The 22,441-nt window shown below is 36.3% G+C and overlaps 2 protein-coding genes across 2 annotated transcripts; one reads left to right on the forward strand and one right to left on the reverse strand.

Annotated features, from left to right (window-relative positions):
- Positions 1-3,728: 3,728 nt before the first annotated feature.
- cysltr3 (cysteinyl leukotriene receptor 3) lies at positions 3,729-7,110 on the reverse strand. Its single transcript, XM_026212985.1, has 2 exons — positions 6,819-7,110; positions 3,729-5,332 (listed from the first exon to the last, which is right to left on the reverse strand). The coding sequence occupies exons 1-2, from the start codon at positions 6,823-6,825 to the stop codon at positions 4,155-4,157; spliced, it is 1,185 nt and encodes a 394-aa protein (XP_026068770.1). The 5' UTR covers positions 6,826-7,110; the 3' UTR covers positions 3,729-4,154.
- Positions 7,111-7,872: 762 nt separating this feature from the next.
- On the forward strand, positions 7,873-22,042 carry LOC113050215 (RNA-binding protein 5-B-like). The gene is made up of 25 exons (XM_026212986.1): positions 7,873-8,033; positions 8,519-8,556; positions 8,640-8,814; positions 8,900-9,055; positions 9,862-9,931; positions 10,584-10,657; positions 11,337-11,420; positions 12,199-12,259; positions 12,720-12,785; positions 12,990-13,150; positions 13,328-13,425; positions 13,538-13,625; positions 13,714-13,782; positions 13,866-13,935; positions 14,062-14,162; positions 17,669-17,801; positions 17,893-17,984; positions 18,076-18,246; positions 19,389-19,529; positions 19,620-19,688; positions 19,770-19,943; positions 20,394-20,468; positions 20,566-20,666; positions 20,774-20,903; positions 21,650-22,042. The coding sequence occupies exons 2-25, from the start codon at positions 8,540-8,542 to the stop codon at positions 21,773-21,775; spliced, it is 2,502 nt and encodes an 833-aa protein (XP_026068771.1). The 5' UTR covers positions 7,873-8,033; positions 8,519-8,539; the 3' UTR covers positions 21,776-22,042.
- The last annotated feature ends 399 nt before the right edge of the window (positions 22,043-22,441 follow it).

A 22,441-nucleotide genomic window follows, 5' to 3' on the forward strand; every position in this document is an offset into this window, starting at 1 on the left:
TTGTTTTATCATCTGTTTGGACTCGGCACCCATTCAACTGCAGAGGATCCATCGGTGAGTGAGTTATGTGAGGCTAAGTTTCTCCAAATCTGTTCTGATCAAGAAACAAACTGTAAATCTTGGTTGGCCTGAGTTCACTCTAAAAAAGAACATTTGCTGAAAGCTTACTCACTGTAAGCTTTCAGCAAATGTTCTTTTTTAGACTGAACGACTCCTTTAAAGGAAAAAAAAATGTTTATTTCTTCTGTGGAACACAAAAGGAGATTTTTTTAAGATCATTTTGGGTCCAAACCCCATTAACTTTAATTAAATGGTCATAAAACCATGGTATTATTTAAAATATATATCTTGTGTGTTCTGCAGAAGTCAAACGATATAGAGGGAGAATTTGTGTTTTTGTCCCTTTTCAGCTCCTTTAAGTGGGCTGCATTGCTCTGAAATGTATCGATAAGTTCGTAATGGGATCATGAATTTGAAAACGATTGCAATTTAATATGTGAATGTGTCTTTGAACATGTTTCTACAATACATTCTTTGTGAATTTATACAAATGGCTCATTGTTGCCACTTATATATGCAATGATCAGAAGTTATCTTGAGAAAAAGCAGACAAAAATAATAAAACCTAATTTATGAGTTACGTCTTTTGATAATACAGATATCTAACCAGCCAATCATGTGCCAGAATAAAAGAATGCAGAAATGGTCCAAAGGAACAGCTATTTTTGAAATATGGTCAAATTGCAGCTAATTGCTGCATGAATATGTAGTCAGAAACAAGATGCTATCATGACATCATGACCCCATGTGTCTCTATATCTAGTGTACTGAATTCATATTTTACCACTTTTAATAAATGGATTTTAATGCAGCAATCTTAGGTGGTCAAGAATGTTTAGATTAGGACATGTGACTCGACAACTCGGCCACATATCTGTTTTCTCTTTCTGGTGTGTTGTTTTTCCTCCTTTTCTCCAAAGGAAATGATTTTGGGCCAATTATGCCTTATCTGACAGATCTATTCCTGTTTAGGAATGAAAACCATATGGAAGATGCCTCAGTTTAACCATAGCTTCCTTTAGAAACAAATGAGTTTCTGAGACACAGTCACACTCGTGATTGTTAGAAATGATAATAAATTAAAATATACACCACACTGTAACAAAAAATTTGTTATACACTCTTAAAAATAAAGGTGCTTCATGATGCCATAGAAGAACCTTTTTTGTCTAAATGGTTCCATAAAGAACTTTTTAACATCAAAAGAACCTTTCTGATTCAAAAAAGGTTGTTTGTGGCGAAAGAAGTTTCTACAGATTATAAAAAGGTAAGAAAGAGAGAGTTCTTTAAAGAACCTTTGACTAAATGGTTCTTGTGTGGCATCGTTGTGAAGAACTGTTTGAAGAGTGTATGGTGGTCCCAGATTATGATTTAGTGACTCTCAAAGAGGAATCAATGCTAAATAACAGAGTGCATCTTTTAAACAGTAACAAGTAGGACACAGTATACACTGCAGTAAGAAGTACACTAGTTTGTCATGCTGCTAAGCTCACTTGTCTGGTTCAAACAGTTTACTTGAGTCCCATAATTTTGCTTTCATAAACATCCTTATTGCATATAATGCTTTACAACCAGATTTCACAATAAAAGGAAAGTCAAGACCATCACATAAAATGTAACATGACATTAAGCATGTCAATGATAACATACAAAAGTGGTAAAACTATTCTGTAGGATGCATTCATGAATGCATTGAGGTGGCATTGATAATACTGGCCCTTGGCTCAGATAAATGTTGTTTGCAAATTAACAGTGATAGAATTTCTGTCAATTTGTCTCTAGGCTGATTAACCTTGTGGTAATTAGATGCAGTCAGTGAAAATCCTGAAATCATATAGTTACACAATCTTCCCATCTTCAATCATATTAACCGAAGCTGCTGCCAAGTTCCACCAAATGTTCCACTGAATTTCCTCTCAATGGGGTAATAGATAATGATCTTTTGTTGTTTGTTTTTGGGATAGAATGTTTCTTTGAAGTCTTTGATGTTTTGGAATTCTTATTTTCAGAAATCATATGATCCATTGATTTAATGAAAACAATTAAAAATTTCCGATAAATCTATTTTTGACATTCCGTCTGAAACTCTAAAGAAGCGTGTGAGATATCTATCTGAGAAGCAGGAAATCTCTGCAAACCTCTCCATTTGTTCCTCATTCAACCTCTTTGCTGTCCAGGGAATATGATTCAGATACAGATACCATTTTTGACTTTTATTCCACAAACAGAGAACAATGATTTCTGTCTTTCAATAAAGCCCTATAGTAATAATGAAGAGTGTCTTCTCAAACAATATTTGCTGGTTAAGGATGAAATGGGATATACCTTCTTAAACATAGTTTTTTTTTCTCTTCCATTACTATGTTTTAGTGTGATTATATGTTTATATGATTATATGGGCAAAACAGGACAGAAAAAAATTCGAAATTATTTCTATTACTTCTAAATTATGACTTTTTTATATCAAAATTATTGCATTATTAGTGGATCTCAGTGAGCAGTACATAAAAGGCAGTTCATGACAACTCTAACTTCCTTTACTTGAGTGCCACATTGTGTGTGTCTTGTACATCTTTACAGTGCTTACATAGAAAAACAAATGAAACAATAGCACAATGGAAATGGAAAAATGTGTGTGTGAGACGTCATATAAGACTGTTTCATGATATAACCTTTGGTTTTATTATTCTCTTAGCACCTGGTTGCATTTGCACATTTTGAACATCCTGTTTTTTTATGGAGTTTCACAAATGGCATGCCGGGGGGACAAAAAGTAGAATCGTGTGGACTTTATTCCACAAAAGCACTTTATTTGGCCTTCAGAAAATAGATGCATTTAGGAATGTTTAAGATTACTTACAACAGAACAGAAATGCATTTTATGGATGACCATTTCATGAACCTAAGAGAGGAGGTCATTCTGACTTTGTAAAGACAATCTGGCGCTTCTGAAACACCCACTGGAACTATGTTTTATTATTAGTTTAATTATTTGCTATTGAATGTTCAAATGTGGAGGTTTGTGTGTATTTGCATGTGTGTGTGTGTGTGTGTGTGTGAGAGAGAGAGAGAGAGAGATGGTCACACAGTGGAGTCAGCTGTCTTAACCGTCTGTGGCTTCTGTACTGCAAACACATACGAGCTTCATCACCGTGTCTGTCACACGACTCTGTTCCCCTTTGGGGCTTGAACTGATGGTAAAACTAAGGACATTATTAACTGTCTTTACATTTATTTTGAAAGATGAAGCTTGCGATTATGGATTGGGGCGTGGTGTGCAGCCAATCACAGTGCACTTGTCATTTGGCCAATCAGAGCAGGCTTTGCGTGTTGGAAGGAGGGAAAACGATGTGTTCGAGAGAGGAGGGGCATAGAGGACTTACAATAATGTACAGTATTTGAAAAATAATGTTTTTGGTTTTTTTACATTAAAGCATGCCAACATATTCTGTTACAACAAACACACAAAATAATGATCTTTAAAAAGTCCAAGTCAAGTCTGCTTTATTGTCAATTCTTCCACATGTACAGCACATACATACAGAGAATTGAAATTGCATTACTCTCAGACCCTTGGTGCATACAGATAACCCTAACAATAAAGCATAAAATACAGATAATAAAATATAAAGTACAACTATAAAAATATACAAATAGGTAATGTAAGATAGAGTGCAAACCAGTGAAGTAAACATACAGTGCAGATATAATGAAAAAAAGCTTTATATTACCCCTTTAAATTGAGGGAGCATACACACAACGTAATTTTCTTTTTTTTTTTTACTGCATATCGTGTGGGCCTCCATAGTTATTTTTTGCCAAAACTGCAACCCCCATTATTTTTAAGTTTGTACCGAGATGAATATTGCAAAAATCTGTCCAGGATGCAGTTTGATTGGAATACAAGGGTTTGCCAAATGCAATAATCAAAATATGACCCATTTGTAAAGATTCACCCACACTTTATCTAATGCGGGACATATTTCACATTTCAGTTTTCAAGTTCAGAACCTAAAAAAAGGAAATAGAAAAACAACCAAGATGCTATAAGTTCACTCCTTCAAGACAACAATAAAGACACCAATTCTATACACTCAGATTTTTTCCTCTTCATCAAATGCAACTTGCTTTTCAGGCTTGCAGCTCTCAGGTTCCTTCTTGTTTAGAACCTGGCAGGAGCTGTTCACAGAGCAGGGCACACAGTCTTGGCGTATGGCAGTGAAGCTTTGGCGCCTCGACTTCTGCAAGCTGCTTTGGCTTTGACGTTGAAAAGACCGATTAAAAACACTCTGGCTGAATGAACTAACGGTTCCTCGATTTGACGCTCTACGGACAGACATGCGGAAACTCTCTCCTGCGAAGAAGTACAACAATGGATTGAAGCAACTGTTGGACGCTGCCGTGCACAATGAGATGACCAGAACTTTTAGGAGGAACTCAATGACCTGGCAGCTCTTCTTTAAAACTATGGCATGAAGATGGACAGTGCGAACGACGTGATATGGTAGGAAACACAGCAGGAATGTGCTCAGGACAACGATGATCAAATACACAGCGCGTCGACGGGAGTTTCTCTTACGACTCCCGATTTTCCGTCCTTTGATGAGTTTATAGATTATGCATCCATAGCAGATGAGAATTATGATAAACGGAATGACAAATCCAAACAAAACTGCCACATAGTTCAAGATAAATATGATTTCCCATGACTTGATGTCCCCCGGTTCAAAGCAACGTGTCTTTTCATCCCGCACTGAAGTACCTTTCAAGAGGAAAGGCGTTGACAAGCAGGCCACGAAAATCCAGATCGCAAAGCATGATAGACTGGCTCTCCGCACTGTAACTAGGGACTTGTTGCGAATCGGGTGTACCACGGCAATGTACCGCAGTACGCTGAGACCTGTAAGAAACAATACACTCGTGTACAGGTTGACGTAAAAGGAAAATACACACCAGCGGCAAAACCAGTCTTGAAAATCCCATTGACCGCCCCTAAAAAAGTAGACCAGACGGAAGGGCAACGTCAAGGAGAAGCCAACATCTGAGATAGCCAAGTTAGTCATAAATACAGTGTTGGCCGTCTTCTTTGGAGTGTGACACAGGAACACAAACAAAGCCACAGAGTTGCTGATAAATCCAATTGGGAATACGACACAGTACGTGACTTTGTACGCCAAATATTTGAAGTCTTCACTTTCCTCACAAGTCTGATTCATGACAGGTTCTTGGGTGGCGTTGAGCCAAGATGGAGTTACCGATGCAAAAGCAGAAGCTGGAGGCATAAAGATTAACAATTAGTAATTAAACAATTGTGATGCATTCACAACATACTTTATGCATGCAAAATTACTGCATATTCTGTAACGAATACCAGCTCAAGATAAGAGTTCATGCTCTGTCTAGGGCTTCTGGTGTTAATAATTAATAAAACACAAATAATAATAATGAACAAATTCTGAATTTTCAAATCTCCTTCAGCAAACATTGTTGAGGCAAGTGGTCAATCTGTACTAGTCAAGCATTTTTCAGCTATGCAAATAGGCAGATCACCCAACTTGAAATGTTGTAAGCATGCAGCACATTTGACTAATAACCTTTTGCCTGTTCTTGTGTTTTTCCTCTGAACAGATGTGAGTTTGGTGTGGCCACCATAAAAGATTGAACATGCTGATAAAGAAATTAGATTAGAAAATGATTAATATAATCAAGCCATTGCTCGACAATAGCTCAGTTAACCAGGAAAAACGTGTTATATTTATAACAGGTTTTAAAAATTCCTTGGTTTTCAGGTTAAACATTTACATTTCCACAGAGGTTTAATACACAGACAGCAGGGTGGCATAAGTATAATATGCTTTAATAAATCTAGATCCATAAAAAAAAAGAAGATCTTGTCATTTTATGCAATTTAATATTTAATATAGTTTATATTATTTGAATATTAAAATAAATATGTTGCATAAGTAAACAAGGAAGATTCAAATTATTATTAAGATTATTATTGTCAAGTAACAAAGGGGACAGGGAAATATTATACTTTATCTGTGTGTCAATATAAGTTTTTTGCAAATACCCAAATATCGTTTTTTTTTGTGTGTTTTTTTTTATCAATAAGTCTGTTGTGTAGAGTAATCCCATCGACAGTTCATATGCAAAGCACATGCAAAAGAATATTCAGAGAGTGAAATGAAAACAGTTGCACACTAACAATATTCAAATGACGGCTGTAAATATAGCCTACAACTGAAAACAAAACATGGGCCGTTGTTCTGCATTAAGAAAGACATTGTTAATGATTAATGTGACTATTAAACCAATTTTCTGGAAGTAATTAAATTGGTCTCATTACGCTGTAGTAAAAATAATTGTACTTGACAAATATACCAAAGCTGTTCTTCACTGGAATAACTAGTAACGGAACAACTCAAACAAGTTTTCCAACCAGTCATACTCTTAAAGCACCTTAAGCTATCAGCATTTTTGTTTTTGTTTTTTTAACTTTCCATGGCAATTCTTTACACAACTTTGGAGGTACTATGTACACCATATATTCTTTGTAACATATTGGATGTCAAAGTAGAGCCGCCGTTCACAAAAATGTAAAAATAAAATACAATTCTATTGAAAGTACCATTGGAAATACACTGTAAATTAATTTCAAAACTATATATTATAGGCTACACTCACTGTAGGCTAGATTTTGTATTTTAAAATTAATATCAAAAGCTCAGTGTGACTTTGGCTGGAGTTTTACTCACCTGTCATTCTGTCTTTACCATCATCATCCTCATCATCAGCGGACTGATGAATCCGTATGCGTTAAGATTTCTGTATGAGATCGTTATGTAACAAAATGTCAATATGCTCCTCTCTCGACAGTCTCAAGTGTCTGTTTCGTTTATAAAGGTCTTGAAGAGCGCTGCGTCTGTACTCGAGTGTCCCATCATTGATTCCAGCGCCGTGTTATAGCACGGAGTACTCCGGACTCTCCGATAGTAGTCGCCTCGGCGAAATAAAGTACTGTCCGAATCTTTTTTAGAATAGCTGTGTTTCAGTGATTCAAACGAACCGATTCGCACAACGTTTTATTCGACTGCAGAGATGTGAAACAAACTACATATCATCTAATGCGAGATTATTACCTAAATGAAAGCAAAGTGGTAAACGAGTTCACTAAACACAAAAATAAACGTAAACGTTTAGTTCTGAAATGTTTTAAGGGGGTGGTACATTAACCGTTTGAAAGATTCTATCCAACTCCTTAAAGAATTCAATAGAGACCACGCCCTTAAAGTTTTTTTTTTTTTTTTTTGCAGTTTCTATGAGCAGGTTTGATAACGTGCTATTTGTAATTCATATGAGGAGTACTTATTTTTAAATAATGTTTCGAAATGCTTTATGGGGCTAACCGATCAAACAATTCAGGTGTTTTTCTTCTTTTTCTTCTTCTTCTTCTTTGGGTAGTTTCTATGAACAGGTTTGATAACGTGCTATACGTAATTCATATGAAGAGTATTATTAAAAAATTCCCTCAACTCTTTGCACCAAGTATGACATTTCCATAATACATGTTAAAAATGGTATCACAATAATTATTATTTTTTATAAGCATATATAAAACAAGAAAAACTCAGGTAGGCCTATGTATAAATAATAAATGAATATAAATATAAAATATATGTTATTGAAAAAATCACCATACTTCTAGGTTTTCATTAAGTCAAACAGTTATCCTCTGAGTAGTAGACGTAAACAGCTAAAAAATAAACTACATTTCCCATCATGCAACAACACGACGCCACATCTAAAGGCATTCTGGGAAGGAGAAATTCGTAGACCATTTTAGCGGCAGATGACATCGAATGACTCTACGAAGAGTGTGATCTCTCGGCGAGTAGTGATCTGCTAGCAGTCGTTAGAGTTCTCAGTACACGAGAAATATTTCATTTCAACGTTTCGTTGAAATATATTTGGTGAGTTTTCTGTGTCTCGGTGTGTGTTTTGCGCCCTTTTCACTGACAACACGGTCTCCATTTTGGTCTTGTAGCTCACTGAACTTCTTACGTAACGAAAATGGAGAGCACACGATCAAAACACACCATGGTACTACAACCATACGTTTTTTAGACATGTACCATGGACATAACATATGTCTTGTATGTGCATGTACCACGTTATTCGATGAAATACATTGAATTACCATGAAAATACCGCGCTATAGGTAACGCTATGCATTCAGTCCTGTCCTGTTATGTATAACGTTATTTAATAAGTTTCACAGTATTTCCTTTACAGATGTTTTGTGATCTTATCAAATGTTAATTCCATGGAAATTTGATTTGTACCATGAGCTTATACGTGTGTCATTTCAAAACAAGGTTTATAATCTCACATATTTGTGATATATGTGCAAGAGACTAATGTTGTGGCTATATATTGACATATACATTTTTTACAGGCCTTGCATTGATAAACAAAGATGGGTGCAGATAAACGGTGAGTGTTTAAGGATTTATTAAGGTTTTCTTTAAATGGTTATTTTCTGTAAGCAATGTTTTATTTAATCTTGTTGTGTCTAGGGTCAGCCGTACGGAGCGCAGTGGCAGGTACGGCTCTGAACAGTGTCGTGATGATGACCGCAGGGACCGACGAGATCGTGATGACCGCGGATACGACTCACATCGCAGAAGTGACCGATACGATGGTGAACGGAGTGACCGAGCGGATCGATACTGGAGCAGGGACAGTCCTGAGGTGAGGACGACATGTGTATGTATTTGTTTATTGGATTTTTTTGACAGGAGCATGATGCTCACTTCAGATCTAACCTTTGTAACAGCGAGGAAGGAAGCGGCGCTGTAGTGATGGATCTGATGATGGACACCACTCGGATGGTGATTACTCCGAGCATGATTACAGAGGAGACCCAGCCGACGAGAAGGAGAGCAAGACCATCATGCTCCGGGGTCTGCCCATGAACACAACAGAGGCAGATGTAAGGGATTTTTTTGTTTTTGTTTTAATTTTTTTTCCTGGCCTGAATTGAATTAATAGAATCATGGAAATGTCAAAAAAAAAAAAAAAAAAAAAAAAAAAATATTATTATTATATTTTATTTTTTCTTCAATAATAAGAAGCATATGAAACAATTATTCCAGAACTGGAATTAATAAAATCTTATCATGGATTATTTGCAATAACAACAAATCATTTAAAATATTTTTTTACAGGCCCATAAAAAAAAAAAAGAATGAATACATAGCTGTGAGTAGAATTTAAAAATATTGAATTTAGTAAATATTCCAGGCATGTAATCAAAAATTCTTATTGTGGAAATTTGTGATGGGAGTAATAAATTTGATGCTAAAAAAATAATAATATCAAATCGTTAAAAAAAAAAAAATAATTTCCAGGCCTAGAATTTAAGGAAAAATAATATGAATAATGAATTTTTTTTGGTAAATATTTAATGCATGTAGTTAATCTTTATCGTGGAGATTTCTGCTTTGAGTATAAATAATAATAGTAGTAATAAATGATTGTTATAAATATTCCAGACCTGAAATAATAATCTTATGGAAATTTCTTTCATGAATTTAATTAATTTTAAGAGAATAAATGTGAGAGAATAAATTTTAACCAATGTTTGTCGAGATTCAAATAATTAGTTTTAGAATAATTTGTTTAAAAATGCATCTTAAGGTTTTTAGTTATAACTGAGATTTCACTATGAAAGTCAAAATAGAAGCGGGCTTAGTTTCAACAGAGAAACTTGATCTGACTTTGCCTTCTAATCCACAGATTCGAGCAGCCATTGAGCAGCTGGAGGGGCCAAAGCCGATGGACGTGAGGCTGATGAAGAAGAGAACAGGTGAGACAGATGTACCGTGGATCCTTCCTCTCCCAAACAAACCTGTGTCCGCTGGGTCAAGCTGCTTCTGCTTAAACATCTTTTGCCATAGCAACATGTTATCTGACCAGTTTTACCCTCCCAGACTACTGCGTTAAAAAATGTTTGCTTAATAGAAACTTGTTTGGAGGTAAGTTTTGTCTGGGATTTGTGTGACTCAAAATAGGCAGTTTATTTTTTTTTGTGCCAATTGAAGTTACATGAATGTAGATGCAGTCATGTAGACTGTATCTATGCATCTATTATAAAGAATTTAAAAGGAACATATTAAATATATATTTAATATGTATATATTATGAACATATTAAAGGTTGTGCAAAAGTCAATCTTATGGCAGTATCTGTCTCATGAAGATTAATTTTTGTTAAGCTGTGTTTATGACTGTTTGCTTTGCTTTAGTTATTCAACCTACATTTATCCGTGTAAGACCAACAGCTAGAGTATTATAAGCTGCTTTTGCTATGGTAAAAGTTTTCAGGCAACCCACTTACATCTCCTTTGCCTCTCTGGGTCAAGGGGGTCACAAAGCAGTTTGTGACAGAGTTTGACTGTTGTACCTCTGAACCATATAAACTAACACGCCTCCCGTCTGTATATCTGAATGCCTCTCTAGGTATAAGCCGAGGTTTCGCCTTCGTGGAGTTTTATCACTTGCAAGCTGCTACCCGATGGATGGAGACCAATCAGGTTGCTTCCTAATCACCAAGTCTAGCTTTTGCCCTGGGGAATAATGCAAATTAACTAGAAAAATGTAAATGGAAGGGAAAAAACCAAAACAAAGTTGCTGCCCCAGTAGACTGTATGGACACATATGGACCAGAGCCGCTGTTTTTGAAGACAAGGTGTGACCAAAATATAAAAGAGCCATTTGATGGATACTCTGGCTTCATGTTATATAACCTTAACCAGAACTCTGTTTGTTAGCACGGGAAAATAATCACTGATTTTTAAAAGGGAAGTACATAATACACTTCAGGTGTGACTCGAATGACTCAAATTTTTTGTCAACACTGTCATCATCCTTTACAATAGGTATTTTTTCAAAAAACAATGTTAGGTTTGTTTTAGTTGTTCAAGATTAGAAGTAGAAGTGTTGGTGCTATATTTAACCCCCAACCCCCCCCCCCCCATCTCGTTTAAGAAAGGAGTTGCATTTTTCTTTTTGTTTATTTTTGATTATTTTGTTTTTTTTACACTCTGTTCCGGCCCCATCCGGACACTCGGGTCCCAAACACACACCATCTTACACATTAAACCCTCCCGGGCGATCCTCACCCTAAACCCTCATGGCTAATGTGGTTGTTCTTGGGCTGAGATTAAACCTTCGTAAGACAGGAAATAACCAAACTCTTTCTTCCTTTTCCAGAAACTGCTGTGTGTTCAAGGCAAGACTGTGGCTGTGCATTACAGCAACAACCGTCACAAGTTTGAGGACTGGCTCTGCAACTCCGTAAGTTTCATCAAGTTCCCGAGATGTTGAACTGCAGTTACAATATCAGTTTCATGTTAAATATTGTTTTGGTTTTATTCAGAAATTTCTATTTCAATTTTTTTTTTTTTTTTTAAACTTTCACCAGTTTTTTTTTTTTTGTTAAAAACCAAAATAATACTTTTATTCCTCAAGGTTGCATTTAATTGATCAAAAGTAATGGAAAATACATATGAAATACCATATGAAATAATAAAATAATGATTTCTGAAGAATCATGTGACACTAAAAACTGGAGTAATGATGCAAAAGTTAGCTTTGCATTAAATGAATAAATTACAGCTTACAATATATTCAAATTGAAATTAGTTGTTTTAAATTGTAATAACATTTAATATTAGTTTTTTGATCAGAGTGCAGCCTTGTTTAGCAAAAGAGACTTGATTTTATCAACCCCAAACTTTTGAATAGTAATGATAATTTAGGTTATACTTATTGTATGAGTTAATTTATGTTCCATTTTGTTCCTATGAACGTTGCCTTTGCTGAAAGAGCATTAAAATAAATGGTGAATACTTTAGCAAATAAATGGCTCATCTAAGATCTTAAAAATAATGTCAGAACATCTCTATGTAAGCTTTGTTTTGGAAAAGTTAGCTAGTTAAGTGTAGCATCACAGTGTTTTGGTCCACTTGGTGAGCGTCCATCACGGTGAGTGTTCAAGCCACTCTAGTGTGCTTGTTACCTGGTGCCCCATAGCAGAAGTGTCAATTAAAACACTGTGACCGGTTGCTTGCAGTGTGGCCTGTACAATTTCCGGAGGAGGCTGAAGTGCTTCAGGTGTGGCGCAGCTAAAGCGGGTAAGTAGCTCCCTGAGCAGGAAACCGCTGTCTGCACCCATCTGGATGGTCATGTCCTTGGAGCAATTTTTTTTTTTAAACTAATAAAATGTATGTGGGGTGTTATGTACAGTGCTCCACAAACTAATATGAAATGGTTATTGTTTTTATCACTCATGATAGCTGCCATTTGCTCTTTTTATAGCTGGTAACTGATATTATGGCTCCACTTAAATGTTTCATATGTCAAACCAGGAATCAAAATTTATAATCCCACACTGTCAGCCTTCATATCATCAGTTTAAAGTGTCTGCCTACTAAATGCTCATAGTTTAAAAACAGAGTCACTCTGGGATTGTAGGGATCATCTTTTATGACCTTCCCAAAGCCTTTGTATGGGGCTCCTTCAGTGATGTGTTTTGTATCAGACTTCAGTGTTAAAGAAACTCAATGTGCTTTTATTCTATGTGCTTATTTTCAGATTCTGAGTCTAACAGCACAGCAGGAGCCACAGACACCCAGCCCAGTGGAGATTATTATGGCGATAGTAAGCACTTTTCCACAAATATCACCTCTGAGTTAGGGATGCACCAATTAAAATTTTCTAAAATGTCGATTGCACATCATTGGGTTCCAAACTTATTCCCTGTAAGCTGATGCTGATAATCTACATTCAAATGTTGGCTGAGACTGCTATGTCCTCTAGTGTGTTGTATTGCATTCACACTGAAATGTTTGCATGTTATGACAGCCATCATCCTGAGGAACATCGCCCCTCACTCCACTGTTGAAGCCATTCTGACGGCCCTCGCCCCCTTTGCCAACCTCTTGCCCGGCAACATCCGCCTCATTAAGGATAAACAGACGGGACAGAACCGAGGGTTTGCCTTCGTCCAACTTGCCTCTCCTTTGGTATGTGTTTTCTCCCTTCCTCAGTCTATACAAATCTCTTTTGTTCCAAAGATCATCTTAAGCATATAGAGGTTGATCTCTTAAAGTGAATCCAGTATCAAAACGAGATGAAACAATCAGTAAGATTAAACCTGCATGCTCTTTATGTACATTCTGATGATGTTTGTGGTTTTGCAGGAAGCGTCACAGCTCCTAACCATCCTTCAGGGCTTACAGCCACCTCTCAGGCTGGATGGGAAGACTATTGGTGTCGACTACGCCAAGAGTGCTCGAAAGTACGCACCTCTCACTCGTATCCTCATGCGGTTGATTTCTTTGGAAGACTTTTTCCATTTGCTGTAGCTTGATTAATAATTCAGTTGACTAAAATGCCTTTTTGTTTCTCAGGGACCTGTTATTGCCAGATGGGAACCGTGTTAGTGCCTTTTCGGTTGCCAGTACAGCCATCGCAGCTGCTCAGTGGTCCTCCAGTCAAGTATGAACAACTTTATTGTAACAATGGCTCAATGTTAAAACTGAATTATGCATGCATGACCGGTTTAATTGACTATTTCTCTTTGCAGCCTCAGCAGAGTGTGGAACCGACATCAGAATACAGCTACCTGCAAGAGGGATATGTCCCCTATTCACAGGTCAGCTGACTGCATCATCTGAAAATGGTTTAGAATTGCATTTATATGAATTGTTTGGTATTGAGCTAAGATGATTTGTTTAGGAGTACCAGGTGTACTATCAGCAGCAGGCTGGAGCTGTGGACCCTTCCCAGGCTAACGGCATACTTGGAGGTAACGTTTGCCGCCTTTTAGTTGGAGCATCATAATAGGATTTGGCCAGGTCACAATATGTTCTTTTATAAATGTAAAAAGACTAGTTGTGCTTGTTGAATAGCTGCGGTATGTTTTAATTGGCAGCGGCTCCAGGTGTGAAGGTTCTTCCTGCTAATACAGGAGTGGTGATCTCTCAGAGCGCACAGGTCTATCAGACTCATCTCATTGGCCAGCCAGCTGCTCAGGTGACTATTTTATGCTACTTTTTTTTTTTTTTTAACTAGATAAATTGCATTAGATTCTATTCCAGTGGTTCTCATTGAGTGGGCCAGGATGCTTGTGGGCTTCATCAAATTTCCAGGGGCTGTAAAATTATTGAAGTGTTTCATATAAAACAATAAGCTTTAGAATACATTTAAACTGCTAAAAATATAAAGTGTCTTTCATTTGTAAAAATACATTTTTTAATTTTTTTCAACAACAGGTAATTTTATTTAAGCACCAGGAATTCTCATGGTCTTGGAGAACCTGTATGTATGTATGAGGATATTTCAGGGTGTTTCCAGACCTTGAATAAGTCATTGAAAAATAAAATCGTAATTTATTTTTTTCTTATCAGGGAACTACACTGCGACCAAAATGGTTGCATATGCAACCTTTTGAAATGCCATTGCGACCCACATTTTCATGGGGTCGCAAATGTATCACTGATTATTTTTGTACCTACTTATGTGTTATGCTATGATTTAATATGAGCATTTATTAAAACATAAATGTGTATTTTAAGAATACGCTTTAGAACGTGCTCTGAGCATTCAACACATCAAGTTGGCTTCAGCCCCGCGATGCGGGAAAGCTCAACTGAGCAGCTGGTTATTTGCGCGCTCTGTTCGGTGCGCACGAGAGAGTTGCGTCTCATGGACCGCAACAATGAACCGAGCTTCTCCTTCCTGAATGAACAAATACAAATCGCAGTTTAAATAAACAGAAAAAAAGAGAGAAAACTTACAGTGTATTTATCTAAGAAAGTTCTGGTAATACAAGGTGACTACATGGGGTAGGGGTAGGTTCAGGGTTAGTACCTAGTTATTACATAGTTATTGTAATTACTATAATAAGTACATAGTATGTACATGAGGAACAGGACTGTAAAATAAAGTGCAACCCTTCTTGCTTTTGTACCGACAACCGATACATACAAAATATGTCAAAATACCAGTCTTGGAAAGGGTGTTCGAAAAAGTCTGTGGTTATGTCTTAAGTGAAAGTAAAGGGTTGAGAATGAAATTGGATGTGTATCATTATAATGGATGCATTGTCTCTTAAAGTGACCTCGCCTAATTTACTAGCTCTGCTGTCAGTGTCTTTAATGTATGAAAATGAAAGTAAATCACTCACTTCTCTTGATTGAATTACTTTGTAGTTTTAAGAAGAATTTATCCAAAGTCAATCCAAAAATCAGATATAATTGATTATATTGTTTTAATAGTGGGTGCAGGACACTAGTTCGTTTATGTAAGTGAGTATAGCAAAATACAGCGAACTGAGAAATATTATACACAAAAAATTCTTCATACTGTAGACTACCAGTGAAATTGATTTAAAAAAATAATAACTAGGGACCTGACCATGTTTTGCTTAAGTGTTTCTTTCTTTATTTGCTAATGCAACCTTTTCACACCACAGACTGAACCAAATTAAGCTTGCTTGCTTGGTAACTGTTCAACAAAGTATTTATAGTTGTGTAAATATTGTCATACTGACAGCTGTCTGAAGTTTTGGTTGATTCCATTACATATCTTTTTATCAAAGTTATCTAACATTATCAATTGGATATGTTCTCGACACAGTTTAACTCTGAGCTCTTGTCATATTTATTACCAATTTCTAAACTATAACAAATTAAAGTGTGATAATGTGTGAAATGTTGAAGGTGTCTGAATACATTTTGGTTTGATTGTGTATTTTATTTTACAGTGAAGACTATGCAGTGCTATTTTAAATAAACAAAAACAAACTTTAAAAAAAATGTAAACATTGTGTAAATAGCACAAATAAAATAGAATGAACATACAGTACAAATTAAACAATTTTAAACAGGGCCCACTGTACAACCTGCACCGGGGCCCTTCTAACCCCAGCTACAAGACGGAGCAATGCACTGTGTGTACTGTAAGAAATAGAACAAGGCATGTGGTTTAAAAGATGGCAAGTAAAACAAAAAGCACATCTGTATGCAATACAGTTTCATTATTGTTCATTATTATCCAGTTTACTATACTATAAATAAATTTGTGCGACCAAATCATGTTTAGCGCCAGTAACTGAAAAATTTTGTTGGCAGGCCAAGGAAAAGTTAGTGTAGTTCCCTGCTTATGAATACAAGTGCTTTTTAGTTATATGATCCTCTGATAATTGTGAATGTAAAAAAAAAAGAATTAATATCCAGACGTCATGAACAACTCGAAGCTTACCTGCGAACTTGTGAAATTTCCCATTCTGACTTTGAAATAGGCCATTTATTTGATTTGTGCACATCTGTTTTTGTTCAGACCAATATATAACATGCATCGTTTTTGTTAACTTTTATTTGAACACAAACAGTTTAATTGTAGTTTATGGTCATTTTACAGTTTAGGATGGTACTATAGATATTAGTGTTGTTTTAAATTAACATTGATCCCTGAACAAGTATCTCCAAAATCATTTTTTTCCTAAATTATTTCAACGGCTGATTCAAATAATACATTTTTAGGAAGAAAACAATCTTGATTAAATTAGGGCTGTGCAAAAAATCTAATGCGATTTTCATGCACATCTCGTTAGTAAAGGTGCTGCTGTGATTAGAAGTACATCTCCAGCACGTGTGTTCAGATCAGGGTTGCCAGGTTTCAAAACAAATCCTGCCCACTTGCTTCTCAAAACTAGCCCAATCGTGTTTCCAGGAGGTCCCAGTGGTTAAAATACACGTTTTTTTGGCAGGGTTGCCTTGGTAAAATTTGCATTTTAGGGGCTAAACATCACGGTATTGGTTATTGGTAAAAACAACCCGAGACTTGGCAACACTGGTTCAGGTGGAGCGTCATTTACTACACAGAGCAATAGTCCACTGACAAGCTACACAAAATCGCTTTCAAAATCGACAAAGAATCGCCTCCAATTTTGAAATTGATTTTTTTTGTGGATTTTCAGTGAATTGTGGCTTTGTGTAGTAAAGGCCAATCAGTTTGTCAAGTCTGCGGTTGTTTTTCATGTCCGTGGGTCGATGCAACCCCAATACAAAATGTTTTATTTAACCCCTAAAATGCAACCCTGCCAAAAAACATGTATTTTATTATTTATCGGGGAACCCTCCTGGAAACGCAATTGGGCTAGTTTTGGACTAGTTTTGAGAAGCTAGTGGGCAGGATTTGTTTTGAAAACCTGGCAACCCTGATCTGAACGCACGTGCTGGAGATGTACTTCTAATCACAGGAGCGCCTTTACTGACAAGATGCGCATGAAAATCGCATTCGATTTTTTGCACGGCCCTACATTAAATTATTGAAACTTCTGCTATTTAGTCAGTTTATTTATTTCTAATTATTTTAATGTATTGTCACTCCTAGTTTCTGTAAACAAAAAACTGATTTGTCACTACAGGTGAAGTGCTAAAAATATCTTCAAATATTGCCCTTGACAAAACGTTTGAGAACCACAGTCCTAGTGCAGTGATTGTTCTAATCTTCTTCTAACCCATCATTATTGTCAGACGTTGCAGATTGAAGGCAAAGAGCAGCCCGTCACAGCCGCTGCCACTATTTCCAGCTCCGCAATCTCCGCAGTCGCGACATCGTCCGCAACAGCCAGCACAGCAACAGCTACCTCTCAGGAAAACCAAGCCGGTAAGAACAGATCACGTAATCCACATCATCCAATCAAAAGACATTATGATACAGGTTTCTGATTCTTTCTCAATTTTCTCACTTCCACTAGCTGTCCCAGACACTTCATCCTATCAATATGATGAGTCTTCTGGGTATTATTACGACCCCAGCACTGGCCTGTACTATGACCCAAACACACATGTACGTATGCCGTGCAGTTTTCAAGAAGACACAACTATATTTCAGCCGATTGCATGTAGAGTTTTCTAAGTACTGTTGTTTCTGTCTGTAGTATTACTACAACTCCCAGACTCAGCAGTATCTGTACTGGGACGGGGAGAAGCAGGCCTATGTGCCAGCGGTGGATGCAAACAATGCAGCTCAAAGCGCCGCTTCCTCCACGTCCACTCAGAAAGACGGCAAAGAGAAGAAAGAGAAACCGAAGAGCAAAACAGCACAGCAGGTAATAACAATTCAACGTGCTTGGATTCGTTTAAAAAACGACAATGTGATCTAAAGTTTAGTTTTGTCTTAAATGAACACAAACAATTGAGAAAGAAATCAGATGCATGTCAGTATATTCGATCTGTGCATTAATGTAATCATTAATATAGCCTAATAAACCTTCTGCTGTCTGTCATTAATCAAACAACAAAAGAGAGAAAATTGCTCACTGCTCTTGAATGAATCATATATTACTTTAATAAGAAGCAATGTATATTTGATTCATACAGTGATGCAGTGTTTTAAAGTTAAACTCCGGCTTTAATGTCTATTTTAGTTGTTTAATACAATACTGTGTTTAAAAATGTTCAAATAGACAAGTCATAAGCATGTTCTTAGTACATCTCAAAATTGGGAAGATCACGATTCAGATCGTGATTTTTGTGTGACAAGCTTGTGATATGATATTTTGGGAAGATCCCCCACCCCTACCGGTAAATACAGTAGGTGAAAAAAAAAAAACATTCAAATATGCATTCAGTCCTCTTAAAATTGTTATTGCTTAATCATCAAATTGACATCTGCAATTTACTTAAATAATTTCAAGTTATTTTGGCATGCTTGTTTATTTACATATTTATGATAAAGTGCTTTAGCTTCTCAGTGCACCAAAATAAAACTAGATAATTGAACATTTTATTTTATGGTTACTGAAGAAGGTTGGAGTTGGTTCTTGTAAATATTATATACCCATGTGTAAACACCCAAATTTATGAAGTCTTTAAACCAAGAAAGTAATTTCAGTTTTTTCCTCCCTCCCCCAAACAATATCACCCATAATCATTCTAGAATTAATTAGTTCCAGATTGTTGCTAATTGGTGATGATTCATGAAGTTTTTTTTGTCACAATGCATATCACAGGAAAACTACATTTCACATTCAGTATTTTTTACCATTGTGCCTAAATGTGACTCCCATGTTATTGAAATCTAAAGGGCAAAGTCTTGTGTATTCATAGAACACCCTAGCAACCATTTACAACACCCTAGCAACACGTGGGCGAGTTTTGCACATGCAACCAGCGCTCATATGTTCAGAAAATGTCAAAAATCTAGTTATTTCAATCCTCCACTTGTGCTAAAAATATGTCTGTGCATCAGATTGCAAAGGACATGGAGCGCTGGGCCAAGAGTCTGAACAAACAGAAAGAAAACTTCAGAAGCAGCTTCCAGCCCATCAGTCAGGAGGAGAGGAGGGAGGCAGCGGCAGCAGATGCTGGGTTCACACTCTTTGAGAAGAAGGTATTGATGGAGACATTTGATAGTTGCTGATCTCGAATCATGATGGTTTTGTCATAACACATGGTTTTTGTTTTATTTGCATATTTGCAGACAGGAGCACTGGAGAGGCTTATAACAGAGGCATCCAAAGTCACAGAAGAAGAGTGCTCCTCATCAAAGGTCCTAAAATCCTCTGTGCACCATTATAAAACTTGTCATGTAATCAATTCAATTAGTTGAACCCCCTGTGCTGTGCTGCAGGTGGGGCTGGTGGCGGCGTACAGCGGTGACAGTGAGCCGGAGGAGGTCATGGAGGCTGATGAGAGGGAAGACAAGTTGACCGACTGGAAGAAGATGGCATGTCTTCTGTGCCGACGCCAGTTCCCCAATAAAGAAGCTCTGGTCCGCCATCAGCAGCTCTCAGACCTGCACAAGGTGAAGAGCCGAGGCCGTTTGAGTTGCATAAGAGTCAATGCCAACACTTAAACTTTATTTTTGATTTTTAGTTAAGATTTTTAAAATCCTTCGAAAGAAGTCTCTACTGTACGCCAAGGCTGCATTTAGGTTACCAGAAATACAGAAAGAAAAAAAGAATTTGAGAAATAATATTACAATTTAAAATAATTGTTTTCTGTTTGAATATGCTGTAATATGCTATTTATTCCTGTGATGCAAAGCTTAATTTTCAGCATCATATAATAATTCTAATATACTGATTTGCTGCTCAATAAACATTTCTTGTAATTAATGCTTCATATTTTTGGAAGCATAAGAGACTTATTTCAAAAACCTTTCAAAATGGATCATTCCAAACCTTTGACATGTCGAGTGTTTTATTTATTTATTTATTTATTTATTTAAATGTAATCCACCTGTGCTTTCCAGCAAAACTTGGAGGTTCTCAGGAGATCCAAACTGAGTGAAGCAGAACTGGAGGAGTTGGAGAGGAAAGAGACCGAGGTGTGAAACCTCATAAATACACACGTCTTCCTTTTACAGACTGTTTCCCAAGATGTTACTCACACTCATTCATTCCCTTTGACCTCGTTCTGAACAGATGAAGTACAGAGACAGGGCTGCTGAGAGAAGAGAGAAATACGGTATTCCTGAACCCCCTGTGCCCAAGAAAAGGAAATTCACCCAGCCAACACCTGTAGTGTAAGTTCAAGTGTTTATTTTCAATTTAAGGTTGATTCAGTAGAGATATTTACTATTACGATACAGTTGCGATAGCAATATAACAATGCATTTTGTGAATTTGGCAGAAATTACGAGCAGCCCACCAAGGACGGCCTGAACAGTGATAATATCGGCAATAAGATGCTGCAGGCCATGGGCTGGAAGGAAGGCAAAGGTCTGGGTCGAAACCAGCAGGGCATCACAGCACCAATCGAGGTACGACTCCTTTTGTCATGTTCCCATGATGTACTTGATATTCAATAAACCATTCCAACACAAATGTGTCATGAGGTATTAGTCTTTTAGTATGTGAAAAACTTACATGCATGGACAAACATGCACAATATGGCAAGTATTAGATAATGACATTTTTACTTTGCTTTCAGAGTTATTGCAAAAAAGATTTAAGTTGTAAATCCAGTGTCCTTGAATTAACCAGCAATGTTATTTTTGTATTTTCGAATTAATATATTATTTTCATTCATATTTTGAATTAGTTTTTATTTTCTGTTTTCATTTTAATTTAAAATATTCTGTAAATTGTCTTTAATTTAATTATTTTTTAAAATTATTAATATATATTTTTTTAAATACAAATTTTGTTTTGTTTCGATTAAATTTTTTTTTTTTTTTTTTTTTTTTTTAAACAAGGAAAATATTTTTGTGTGGTTTCAGTTTCTTCAGTATAACAACTTTGCTTTCCAAGTTAAATATGCTAAAATAAAGTCAAGATGCATTTGAATATCCTTGATGTTATTTCACCATAAATGATGCTGTGAGTCATAATGCAGTGCGAAACCTGATGTAGACGGCAAATATTTTGTTAGTTTTTTTGTTGTTTTTGCAGCTCACTAATCCTATTTAGGTGTGACATAGGGTTAATTTTAAACCCAGTCACACTGGAGTATCATCTTGTGCAAATATTTGCCATAACTAAGAAATGAGTGTCATCTTGTGTGCAGGCTCAGTTGAGAATGAAGGGAGCTGGTCTGGGAACTAAAGGAAGCAACTACAGTCTCTCTGCTTCAGATACATACAAAGATGCCGTCCGGAAGGCCATGTTTGCACGCTTTACAGAAATCGAGTAAATGAGGATCTGTCATGTCAGTTTGACTAAAGATTGGACTGTGACTTTAATCGGCTGTGCTGAACGTGTCATGTATTTATTTTGACTTCATAAACTCTGTCAATGAACAAGAGAATGTGTACATATGTACAAAGTCCTCAAGAAATGTGAAGGATCTGTTTTTGATTTTGATCATTATTTGCTTTTTCCAAAATAGATCTTGAACTGTAAAGTTTATATACGTTCTCATTTCTGTACATAAGAAAATAAATGAGATGACCTGAATGCTTTTATCTTTTGGGTTTAATTTTCTTTCAAAGGACTTCGTATTGTGACTGACATCAATTTTTAAGTCAAATCTGAAATGTGATTATGCTGAAAACGAAAAAAAAAAAAAAATAGAGAATAATTTCCTTTCATTTAACCACAACACCTTACTTTCACTGCTGAAGGAATGACAAGTGTTTGTTAAATTGATCTGTCATGTTACCAAAAGTTGAAAATATTGCTTTCAATATGACCCAAAATGTAATCTACAATATTAATCTCATATCTTGATCTGTTTTCACCTTTTTTTTTTTTTTTTTTGTCTATCAAGGTTCTAGCTTCCTGTTAATCTCCTGCGTGCTAGAACGTGTTTGTTTTGCTGGTTTTGTCCATCCGCCGCCTGTGGCACAGTTTATCATCC

This window comes from Carassius auratus, chromosome 31 (genome assembly GCF_003368295.1).
Source record: "Carassius auratus strain Wakin chromosome 31, ASM336829v1, whole genome shotgun sequence".
Lineage (NCBI taxonomy): Eukaryota > Metazoa > Chordata > Actinopteri > Cypriniformes > Cyprinidae > Carassius > Carassius auratus.